This window comes from Hyla sarda, chromosome 2, assembly GCF_029499605.1.
Source record: "Hyla sarda isolate aHylSar1 chromosome 2, aHylSar1.hap1, whole genome shotgun sequence".
NCBI lineage: Eukaryota > Metazoa > Chordata > Amphibia > Anura > Hylidae > Hyla > Hyla sarda.
This window is the reverse complement of record NC_079190.1, coordinates 118,911,112-118,923,993: the sequence shown is the minus strand read 5'-3', so window position 1 is coordinate 118,923,993 and position 12,882 is coordinate 118,911,112. Positions and strand designations below refer to the sequence as shown.

Here is a 12,882-nt window from a genome sequence, read left to right as displayed (position 1 = left end):
AGCTAAGGACAATTATCTGTCCCAAATGGTGCAGGGCCCGACCAAAGGGGGTGCCCTACTAGACTTAATATTTACCAACGTACCTGACAGAGTAATTAATGTGCAAGTAGATGGACACCTAGGAAATAGTGATCATAATTTAATACATTATAACTTGTTCTTCAATAAGGGAATCTCTCGAGGGGCCACAAAAACAATGAACTTTCGGAAGGCAAAGTTCGATCAACTCAGAGAAGCCCATAACAATATAAAATGGGATAATGTCGTCAAAAAGAACAATACTGATACTAAATGGGAGACTTTTAAAAATATCTTAAATTTTCACTGTAAGATGTATATACTTTATGGGAATAAAAGGGTCAGAAATAAAAGAAAACCAATATGGATGAATACAAATGTTAAGGGGGCTATAAATGACAAAAATAAAGCATTTCAGTTACTAAAACAGGACAGCAGTGAAGAAGCATTAAAAAGCTATAGAGAAAAATTTGAAATATGTAAAAAACAGATAAAAGCCGCAAAAATAGAGACAGAAAGACTCATTGCCAAAGAGAGTATAACTAACCCCAAAATGTTCTTTAATTATATAAATAGCAAAAAGGTCAAAAATGAAAGTGTTGGCCCTTTAAAAAATGATGAGGAAGAAATTATAAACGGGGATCAGGAAAAAGCAAATATACTAAACAAATTCTTCTCCACTGTATTCACCGAGGAAAATGAAATGCCAGGTGAAATACAGTGTGATAAGGTAAACTCCCCAGTACAGGTCACCTGTTTAACCCAGGAAGAAGTACAGTGCCGCCTACAAAAAATCAAAATAGACAAATCACCAGGTCCAGATGGCATTCACTCCCATGTTCTAAAGGAATTAAGTAATGTAATAGACAGACCCCTATTTTTAATATTCAGGGACTCTATAGTGACAGGGACTGTTACCCAGGACTGGAGCATGGCAAATGTGGTGCCAATATTTAAGAAGGGGTCAAAAGTTGACCTCGGGAATTATAGACCTATTAGTTTAACCTCAGATGTATGTAAATTGTTTGAGGGTTTCCTAAGAGATACTATTTTGGAATATCTTGATAAAAATAAATGTATGACCCTGTATCAGCATGGATTTATGAGGGATTGATCCTGTCAAACTAACCTGATCAGCTTTTATGAGGAGGTGAGCACCAGACTGGACCAGGGGCAATCGCTGGATGTTGTATATCTATATTTTTCCAAAGCATTTGATACGGTTCCACATAAAAGGTTGGTGCATAAAATGAGAAGGTTTGGCCTCGGGAGAATGTGTGCAAGTGGGTAAGTAACTGGCTCAATGATAGGAAACAGAGGGTGGTTATTAATGGTACTTATTCTGATTGGGTGACTGTTACAAGTGGGGTACCACAGGGGTCCGTCTTGGGTCCTGTCCTATTTAATATATTTATTAATGACCTTGCAGAGGGGTTGAATAGTAAAGTAGCAATCTTTGCAGATGACACTAAACTCTGTAAAGCAGTAAACACTATAGAGGACAGTGCAATGTTACAAATGGATCTGGATAGGTTGAAGGTTTGGGCTGGGATGTGGCAGATGAGGTTCAACACTGATAAATGTAAAGTAATGCACATGGGGAAGAAAAATCCGAGCTGGGATTATGTATTAAATGGGAGAACACTTCGGACGACTGACATGGAAAAGGACTTAGGAGTCTTAGTTAACAGTAAATTTAGCTGTAGTGACCAGTGTCGGGCAGCTGCTGCCAAGGCTAATAAAATCATGGGGTGCATCAATAGGGGCATAGATGCCGACGACAAGGAAATAATTCTACCGCTGTACAAATCACTAGTCAGACCTCACATAGAATACTGTGTACAGTATTGGGCACCAGTGTACAAGAAAGATATAGTGGAGCTGGAGAGGGTTCAAATCCCACTAAGGACAACAATAAATAAATAAAGACTTATTATTATTATAATAATAACGTCAGCAGAGAGCACTGTGCTCGTGATGTCATCAGAGAGCATTCCAAAAAGAAAGTAATTTCCTCTGTAGTATTCAGAAGCTAATAAGTACTGGAAGGATTAAGATTTTTTAATAGAAGTAATTTACAAATCTGTTTAACTTTCCGGAGCTAGTTGATTTAAAAGAAAAAAGGTTTTCACCGGAGTACCCCTTTAATGGTATAGAGAACTGTAACTAGTGCATTAACTCTGTGATTTTTTGCCCATTGAAACCAGTAGGCTCATTGTGGTCTATAGGGAAAAGCTTCTGAGTTGCCCATAGCAACCAATCAGATCGCTTCTTTCATTTTTGAAAAAGCCTCTGAAAAATGAAGGAAGTAATCTGATTGGTTGCTATGGGCAACTCAGAAACTTTTCCTCTGGACAGGTTTTGATAGCTCTCCCTCTATGGGGGAGATTCATCAAAACCAGTGTAGAGGAAGAGTTGTGCAGTTGCCCATAGCAACCAATCAGATTGCTTCTTTCATTTTTGAAAAGGCCTCTGAAAAATGAAGGAAGCAATCTGATTGGTTGCTATGGGCAACTCAGAAACTTTCCCAGGAAAATCTGCTGAGTTGCCCATAGCAACCAATCAGATCACTTCTTTCATTTTGCAGAGGCATTGTGAAAAATGAAAGAAGCAATCTGATTGGTTGCTATGGGCAACTGCACAACTCTTCCTCTACACTGGTCTTGATGAATCTCCCCCATAGAGGGAGATTTATCAAAACCTGTCCAGAGGAAAAGTTTCTGAGCTGCTCATAGCAACCAATCAGATTGCTTCTTTAATTTTTGAAAAAGCCTCTGAAAAATGAAGGAAGCAATTTGATTGGTTGCTATGGGCAACTCAACAGCTTTTCCAGGAAAGTAAAGTTTAACCCCTTGGGGACGAAGCCCATTATGACCCTAAGGACGGGAGCATTTTTTGCAAATCTGACCACTGTCACTTTAAGCATTAATAACTCTGGAATGCTTTTACTTACAAATTTGATTCCGAGATTGTTTTTTCGTGACATATTCTACTTTATGTTAGTGGTAAATTTTCGTCGATACTTGCATCCTTTCTTGGTGAAAAATTCTAAAATTTCATGAAAAATTTGAAAATTTCGCATTTTTCGAACTTTGAAGCTCTCTGCTTATAAGGAATATGGATATTCCAAATAAATTATATATTGATTCACATATACAATATGTCTACTTTATGTTTGCATCATAAAATTGATGAGTTTTTACTTTTGGAAAACATCAGAGGGCTTCAAAGTTCAGCAGAATTTTTGAAGGGGATTTGAAGGGTTTTCTGGTTAGAAATACTCCACAAATGACCCCATTATAAAAACTACACCCCTCAAAGTATTCAAAATTACATTTAGTAAGTGTGTTAACCCTTTAGGTGTTTCACAGGAATAGCAGCAAAGTGAAGGAGAAAATTCAAAATCTTCATTTTTTACACTGGCATGTTCTTGTAGACCCAGTTTTTGAATTTTTACAAGGGGTAAAAGGAAAAAAATCCTCTCAAAATTTGTAACTCAATTTCTCTCGAGTAAGAAAATACCTCATATGTCTATGTCAAGTGTTCGGCGGGTGCACTAGAGGGCTCAGAAGCGAAGGAGCAACAATGGGATTTAGGAGAGTGAGTTTTTCTGAAATGGTTTTTGGGGGGCATGTCACATTTAGGAAGCCCCTATGGTGCCAGGACAGCAAAAAAAAACACATTGCACACTATTATGGAAACGACACCCCTCAAGGAACGTAACCAGGGGTACGGTGAGCCTTAACACCCCACAGGTGTTTGACAACTTTTTGTTAAAGTCGGATGTGTAAATGAAAAAAAAATTTCACTAAAATGCTGGTTTTTCTCCAAATTTTACTTTTTTACAAAGGGTAATAGGAGAAAATACCCCCCAAAATTTGTAACTCCATTTCTTTTGAGTATGGAAATACCCCATGTTTGGACGTCAAGTGCTCTGCGAGTGAACTACAATGCTCAGAAGAGAAGGAGCGCCATTGAGCTTTTAGAGAGATAATTTGTTTGGAATGGAAGTCGGGGGCCATGTGCATTTACAAAGCCCCCCGTGGTGCCAGAACAGTGGACTCCCCCACATGTGACCCCATTTTGGAAACTATACCCCTCACGGAATGTAATAAGGGGTACAGTGAGCATTTACACCCTACTGGCGTTTGACAGATCTTTGGAACAGTGGGCTGTGCAAACAAAAAAATTAAATTTTTCATTTTCACGTACCACTGTTCCAAAAATCTGTCAGACACTTGTGGGGCATAAATGCTCACTATACCCCTTATTACATTCCGTGAGGGGTGTAGTTTCCAAAATGGGATCACATGTGGGTATTTATTTTTTTGGGTTTATGTCAGAACCGCTATAAAATCAGCCACCCCTGTGCAAATCACCAATTTAGGCCTCAAATGTACATGGTGCGCTCTCACTCCTGAGCCTTGTTGTGCGCCCGTAGAGCATTTTACGCCCACATATGGGGTATTTCCGTACTCAGGAGAAATTGCGTTACAAATTTTGGGGGTCTTTTTTTCCTTTTACCTCTTGTGAAAATAAAAAGTAAAGGGCAACACCAGCATGTTAGTGTAAAAAAAAAATTTTTTACACTAACAGGCTGGTGTAGACCCCAACTTTTCCTTTTCATAAGGGGTAAAAGGAGAACAAGCCCTCCAAAATTTGTAGTGCAATTTCTCCCGAGTACGGAGATACCCCATATGTGTCCCTAAACTGTTTCCTTGAAATGCGACAGGGCTCCGAAGTGAGAGAGCACCATGCGCATTTGAGGACTAAATTAGGGATTGCATAGGGGTGGACATAGGGGTATTCTATGCCAGTGATTCCCAAACAGGGTGCCTACAGCTGTTGCTAAACTGCCAGCATGCCTAGACAGTCAGTGGCTGTCCGGAAATGCTGGGAGTTGTTGTTTTGCAACAGCTGGAGGCTCCGTTTTGGAAACACTGCCGTACAATACGTTTTTCATTTTTATTGGGGGGGGGGGGGGGGCACAGTGTAAGGGGGTGTATATGTAGTGTTTTACTCTTCATTAGGTGTTAGTGTAGTGTAGTGTTTTTAGGGTACATTCACACTGGCGGGTTACGGTGAGTTTCCCGCTAGGAATTTGCGCTGCGGCGAAAAATTTGCCGCAGCTCATACTTGAAGCAGGAAACTTGCTGTAAACCCGCCGGTGTGAATGTACCCTGTACGCTCACATGGGGGGGGGGGGCAAACCTCCAGCTGTTTCAAAACTACAACTCCCAGCAGCATGTACTGACAGACCGTGCATGCTGGGAGTTGTAGTTTTGCAACAGCTGGAAGCACACTGGTTGGAAAACCTTCAGTTAGGTTCTGTTACCTAACTCAGTATTTTCCAACCAGTGTGCCTCCAGCTGTTGCAAAACTACAACTCCCAGCATGCACGGTCTGTCAGTACATGCTGGGAGTTGTAGTTTTGCAACTGCTGGAGGCACACTGGTTGGAAAACCTTCAGTTAGGTTCTGTTACCTAACTCAGTATTTTCCAACCAGTGTGCCTCCAGCTGTTGCAAAACTACAATTCCCAGCATGTACTGATCACAGAAGGACATGCTGGGAGATGTAGTTATGCAACAGCTGGAGGTACGCAACTACAACTCCCAGCATGCCGAGACAGCTGTTTTCTGTGTGGGCATGCTGGAATTTGTAGTTTTGCAACATCTGGAGTGCTACAATTTAGAGACCACTGAACAGTGATCTCAAAACTTTGGACCTCCAGATGTTGCAAAACAGCTGTGTGGGCATGCTAGGAGTTGTAGTTTTGCAAGATCTAGAGGGCAGTATAGAGATCACTGTGCAGTGGTCTCTAAACTGTAGACCTCCAGCTGTTGCAAAACTACAAATTCCAGCATGCCCACACAGCAAATAGCTGTCTGGGCATGCTGGGAGTTGTAGTTTTGCAACATCTGGAGGGCTACAGTCTAGAGACCACTATAGTGATCTCAGACTGTAGCCCTCTAGATGTTGCTAGGCAACTACTCACCAGCTTCCGTCGCATCCAGGGAGCCGTCCTCTTCTGCCGCCCGCCGATCGCCGTCGCTCCGCAGCCTCCGGACGGATAAGTGGACGCCGACACCGCTCCTCTTCGTTTTCCCCGTTCTGCCCCGCCTATTGTGGGAGGGCAGGACGGGGAAAACGAAAGTAAACCCCCCCGCCCTCCATCTGCTATTGGTGGTCTTGTCTAGAACACCAATAGCAGGGATAGGAGGGGTGGCACCCGTGCGACTTCACTCCTATCGCTTTAGGGGGATTGTGGATGTCTTAGACACCCGTGATCCCCCTTCTATTCCGGGTCACCGTAGACCCGTAATGACCCGGAATCGGCACAAATCGCAAGTGTGAATTCACTTGCGATTTGCGCCGATCGCCGACATGGGGGGGGTCTAATGACCCACCTGGGCATTTGCACCAGCGGGGACCGAAATTCTCACGGGCGTATGGATACGCCCTTCGTCCTTAAGTACCAGGACGCAAGGGCGTATGCATACGCCCTTCGTCCCCAACAGATTAACCACAACACTGTAACACTCTGTCCACCCTGGGACTCGAACCAGTGACAGTCTCCCATCCCACTGTGCTGCCGAGACGGTCCTGCTTATCTTACATGCAGTGAGATCCCCATAGACCACAATTAGGCTATTGGTTTTAATGGGCAAAAAATCACAGAGTTGATGCACTAGTCACAGTTCTCTATACCATTAATGAAGGAGGGCTCAATATTCGCAAATATGCGCATATGCGCATAAATTTGCACATATGCGCACAAATTTTCCCATATGCGCAAAAAAAATAAGTGAATATTCGTCATTACGAATATATAGTGCTATATTTGCGAATTCGCGAATAAGCTATATTCGCGATAAAAATTCGAATTGCGAATATTCGTGAGCAACACTAGTCGCTGCAAATACAGTGAAGGAGTTTAACCCCTTAAGGGCCGGAGGTTTTTTCGTTTTTGCATTTTCGTTTTTTGCTCCTTGCCTTTAAAAAATCATAACTCTTTCAAATTTACACCTAAAAATCCATATGATGGCTTATTTTTTGCGCCACCAATTCTACTTTGTAATGACGTCAGTCATTTTGCCCAAAAATCTATGGTGAAGCGGGAAAAAAAATCATTGTGCGACAAAATTGAAAAAAAAACGCTGTTTTGTAACTTTTGGGGGCTTCCGTTTCTACGTAGTAAATTTTTCGGTAAAAATTACACCTGATATGTATTCTGTAGGTCCATACGATTAAAATGATACCCTACTTATATAGGTTTGATTTTGTCGGACTTCTGGAAAAAATCACAACTACATGCAGGAAAATTAATACGTTTAAAATTGTCATCTTCTGACCCCTATAACTTTTTTATTTTTCCGTGTATGGGGCGGTATGTGGGCTCATTTTTTGCGCCGTGATCTGAAGTTTTTAACGGTACCATTTTTGCATTGATAGGACTTATTGATCACTTTTTATTCATTTTTAAATGATATAAAAAGTGACCAAAAATGCACTATTTTGGACTTTGGAATTTTTTTGCGCGCACGCCATTGACCGAGCGGTTTAATTAATGATATATTTTTATAATTCGGACATTTCCGCACGTGGTGATACCACATATGTTTATTTTTATTTTTATTTACACTGTGTTTTTTTTTTTATTGGAAAAGGGGGGTGATTCAAACTTTTAATAGGGGAGGAGTTAAATGATCTGTATTCACTTTTTTTTTTCACTTTTTTTTTGCAGTGTTATAGGTCCCATAGGGACCTATAACACTGCACACACTGATCTTCTATGTTGATCACTGGTTTCTCATAAGAAACCAGTGATCAACGATTCTGCCGGATGACTGCTCATGCCTGGATCTCAGGCACTGAGCAGTCATTCGGCGATCGGACAGCGAGGAGGCAGGAAGGGGCCCTCCCGCTGTCCTTTCAGCTGTTCGGGATGCCGCGATTAGCCGCGGCTATCCCGAACAGCCCGACTGAGCTAGCCGGGAACTTTCACTTTCACTTTTAGCCGCGCGGCTCAGCTTTGAGCGCGCGGCTAAAGGGTTAATATCGCGCGGCGCCGCGATCGGCGCTGCGCACTATTAGAGGCGGGTCCCGGCTTCACTATGACGCCGGGCCCGCCATGATATGACGCGGGGTTACTTTGTAACCCCGCGTTATATCGGAAGAGCAGGACCAAGGACGTACCGGTACGTCCTTGGTCCTTAAGGGGTTAAACATGCATGGGATAGGCATAAGGCTATCCTTCATATAAGATAGGGCCAGGGACTATTGATAGGATTCAGATTATTGGGCAGACTAGATGAGCCAAATGGTTCTTATCTGCCGACACATTCTATGTTTCTATACTGTATGGATATCAGAAAAATGGTTCCAAGCTCTTATTTCTTTATTAAATTCACTACTTTGCGGCAGGAAAGCACGAGAATGAAATATGTTTCTTTAACGTTAGCTGAGCACGATGGGGGTTGGGCACTTTTTTTTTAGGTACTTTTTAGCACTAAAATTGCAGACTTTTATGAGAAGGAGGGAAAATGTAGTCCTATTTTTTCTCTCTAAGGGAATGTTCACACAATGGAATTCCTGCGGAATTCCAAGCCGATGGTCATGTGATATGTGATCACCGGATACCCAGAGTTCCAGAGGCACAGGTAACCGCAGGCAACCAGCTACCAATGGGCTTTAGTCCAGCCCCTGATATATAATGGGCTGTAGTCTCCACACTGGCTGTCTTGGTTCCTGCTCTTAGTTCCTGGACAGTCAAGCAAGCACCAGTCCTGTACAAGTTCGGTCCAGTATCGCTAGGCCAACGCCTACAAGTCTGCAGCCACATCTAATCTGTAAGTCTCATCTATGTCTACAAGTCAAGTCTCTACAGTCCCTACCAAAGTCATAACAGTAGCACAGTGGCCTGCATCATCATTATTACCACTACAAGTACAAGCAAGCCTGAGAGGTTCCCTGTGTCCCGGTCTCCTCTATGGAAGTTGGCTATCTGTAAGAAATATTATACTGCTTTCTTCAGTAAAGTTCCAGTTGCATCAAAACCTGCCTTGGACTCTCATTTAATATATGCCGTTTCAGGGTCGGTTTTCGGTGGTGCCCTACGCCATACAACCACACCCTGGTGTCACGAACAATATGGGTTAACAACATCTTGCCCCAGGGGTTAATACCATCTGGCCTTACACCGCTACACCCTATGGTCCCGCAATACACCGCGGGTCATCACACATATTCTTGAAATCACGTGAGGGGGAGCAGTCAGACCCCCTGCAATCTCAGTTAGTTATCCCCTATCTTATGTATAGGGGATAACTTTATAAGATGTGGAAACCCCTTTACAATTTGGTTTTATGCATTTTTTCTAGGCTTTCAAGGAGGAAGATCTACAGGGTCATTTTCATCACATATAAATATATAAATATATATAAATCTTATTACCATCTCATCAAATGAGGAAGTGATATTTCGAAGAAGCACAGCTTGGCGGTCACTACGTGGTAGAACATATAGCACCTGGTCTTGGCTGAAAAAAAATTATACACAAATATATATATATATATATATATATATATATATACACATACATGAATGCTCTTTGTACTGTACACTACTAAAAGCAGAAATGTATTTATAATTTTTTATGTACCATTGCAAGCTTAAATAATGTAATATGACTATTTAACTATTAGGGTATGTTCACACGGGCGGAACTTCTGCGGAATGTCCGCATGAAATAATCTGCACATATTCCGCTGCAGCAGAGTCCCATTGATTTCAATGGGATTCTGCTGAGCTGTTCACACTGCAGAATTTCTGCGCCAGATAATTCTGCTCTGGAAATTCTGATTCCGGCATGTATTCTCTCTGGGGAGTCCGCAAGTAAATGCATTGCTGTCCTGTGTGAACACAGCCTTACGTGTATGAAAGAATTATTCCTGGAAAAAGAAGTTATAAGCCATGATTTCTATAAAAAGGAAATACAATTTTCTTATTAACTATACAGGAAAGGTTAACTTTTGCCAAGATGTACAACACATAAAACATTTTGGATCTGACAGTGCCCATATAAGGTGGGACCCATCCCTATGTCTAAATGGTCACTTGCCTCATATACCATGGCTAATAGCTTCTGACTTTAAAGGGGTACTCCGGTGGAAAACTTTTTTTTTTTTTTTTAAATCAATTGGTGCCAGAGAGTTAAACAGATTTGTAAATTACTTCTATTAAAAAAATCTTAATCCTTCCAGTACTTATTAGCTGCTGAATACTATAGAGGAAATTATTTTCTTTTAGGAACACAGAGCTCTCTGCTGACATCTCTGTCCATTTTAAGAACTGTAAACCTACATTACGCTGCAAAGAGCGTAAACCTTATGCCCCAATAATGAAATACAAGTAATATAAAAATATATACCGGTATGTAAATTTTATTAAGTACAAAGACATAAATTAAAAATATATATGATGTAAAATAGGAAAAGAAAATTCATACACAGTCAATATAAATCCATATATATAGGTTAATAAAAATTCATCTCAATTTACAACATGTAATAATTGATGATAGTAAAAGCAGGATAAAAAAGTATATATAAAGGGAGAGTTGAGTCCGGTAGGTGGATTAAAATATATATATATATGTAATAAATCTATATGTACGTACAGGGGATAGGATTAAGTGTGCAGAAGTAACTAAGAATAAAGTGCAAGTGCTAAAAAACTGTAAACACTTCTTACAAAGTGAGAAATATCACACAGTGAATAACTAAGCAAAGTGCAACGTGCTAAGAAAGCAGTGGTGTTTAAGCAGCATAACATGTGATGTGTTAAGTACAAAAAACAAAAGTGCACAATAGAAGTGACAGTTAGAAAAAATAGAAGGCAGAGGACATATAGATACCGGACTGGACCCTACACCTGCTATGAGTCTCCGACGCGTTTCGCCCGCAACCGGGCTTTCTCGAGGAGTGTGGTTTGTGGTCAAAAACTAGATTATTTATATGAGTGTAAACCAATAAAAGCAGAGTAACGCACCTGTTATGTATAAAGGGGAAGTACCGTGGACCGGAAGTGAGGTAGAACGCCGGGGCCCTGGAGATGTAAAAAACGAGGCTGATAATCTAAGTTCTAGAGTGCAGGGCTACATAAAAATGGCGCCTCTGTCAAAGGATAATAAACTCCTTCAAAATGGCTGCCTCAGCGCATACTGCGCATGTGCACAGGCGATTTCGGCACAAGAGGGGAATATGGCTACACAGATGGCCGCGATCTTAGCTAAACAGAAAAATAAAATATACATATATAAAAAAGTATATAAAAGGAACCACCCGCTTGTATATATAGATAAGAATGAAAATAAAAAAAGGGGGACAAAGGCTGATGAAAGAAAAAATGTGTGAGTGGAAGAATGGATGTAGGTGAAAGTGAAGAAAAAACAGAACAGGGTGAGAAATAAAGGGGCAGGGGATGTGTGAACAACAGGGGAGATGGAAGTAGTGTAGATACTAACAAGTATACCGTATATACTGGAGTATAAGCCGAGTTTTTCAGCACGATTTTTCGTGCTGAAAACACCCCCCTCGGCTTATACTCGAGTGAACTCTCCACCCGCAGTGGTCTTCAACCTGCGGACCTCCAGAGGTTTCAAAACTACAACTCCCAGCTTGCTGGGAGTTGTAGTTTTGAAACCTCCGGAGGTCCGCAGGTTGAAGACCACTGCGGCCTTCGACATCATCCAGCCCCCTCTCACCTCCTTTAGTTCTGTACAGTACTCACCTCCGCTCGGCGCTGGTCCGGTGCTGCAGGGCTGTCCGGTGAGTAGGTCGTCCGGTGGGATAGTGGTTCCGGGCTGCTATCTTCACCGGGGAGGCCTCTTCTAAGCGCTTCGGGCCCGGCCCCAGAATAGTCACGTTACCTTGACAACGACGCAGAGGTACGTTCATTGCCAACGTACTTCTGCGTCATTGTCAAGGCAACGCCTCTATTCCGGGCCGGAAGCGCGGAGAAGAGGCGCCCCCGGTGAAGATAGCAGCCCGGAACCACTATTCCACCGGACCACCTCCTCTCCGGACAGTCCTGCAGCACCGGACCAGCGCCGAGCGGAGGTGAGTACTGTACAGAACTAAAGGGGGTGAGAGGGGGCTGGATGATGTCGAAGGCCGCAGTGGTCTTCAACCTGCGGACCTCCGGAGGTTTCAAAACTACAACTCCTAGCAAGCCCGGACAGCCGATGGCTGCCCGGGCTTGCTGGGAGTTGTAGTTTTGAAACCTCTGGAGGTCCGCAGGTTGAAGACCACTGCGGGCGGATGATGAGAAGAGGATGATGAAGGGGGGTGTGTGGGATGATAAGAGGATGATGAAGGGGGTGTGTGGGATGATGAAGGGGGGTGGCGATGATGACAAGGGGATGATGAAGGGGGGTGGGGATGATGACAAGGGGATAATGAAGGGGGGTGGGGATGATGACAAGGGGATGATGAAGGGGGGATGTGTGGGATGATGACAAGGGGATGATGACAGGTGATGATGATGAGGGTCTGGATGATGACAGGCGGTGATGATGATGAGGATGTTAATGACGGGTCTGGATGATGACAGGGGGGGATGATGTATTTCCCACCCTAGGCTTATACTCGAGTCAATAACTTTTCCTGGGATTTTGGGTTGAAATTAGGGGTCTCAGCTTATACTCGGGTCGGCTTATACTCGAGTATATACGGTACATAGTGACATAATAGAAGAATGTGAGTCCCCCATAATTGAAGGTAGTACACCACAAAAGATGTGTGATATAATATATAAGTGCACATACAATAAGAACATGTGCAAACAGATCCATATATTCATA

General features: G+C 42.4%; 1 protein-coding gene across 3 annotated transcripts in view; it reads right to left on the bottom strand.

Moving 5' to 3' along the window:
* The window catches only part of CPB2 (carboxypeptidase B2), a 123,995-nt gene that overhangs the window by 83,131 nt on the left and 27,982 nt on the right, over positions 1–12,882 (bottom strand). For all 3 annotated transcript variants that reach the window (XM_056555394.1, XM_056555395.1, XM_056555396.1), the window contains one exon: positions 9,474–9,558. In XM_056555394.1, the coding sequence (XP_056411369.1) occupies positions 9,474–9,558 (85 nt within the window). The remainder of the gene's footprint in view (positions 1–9,473; positions 9,559–12,882) is intronic.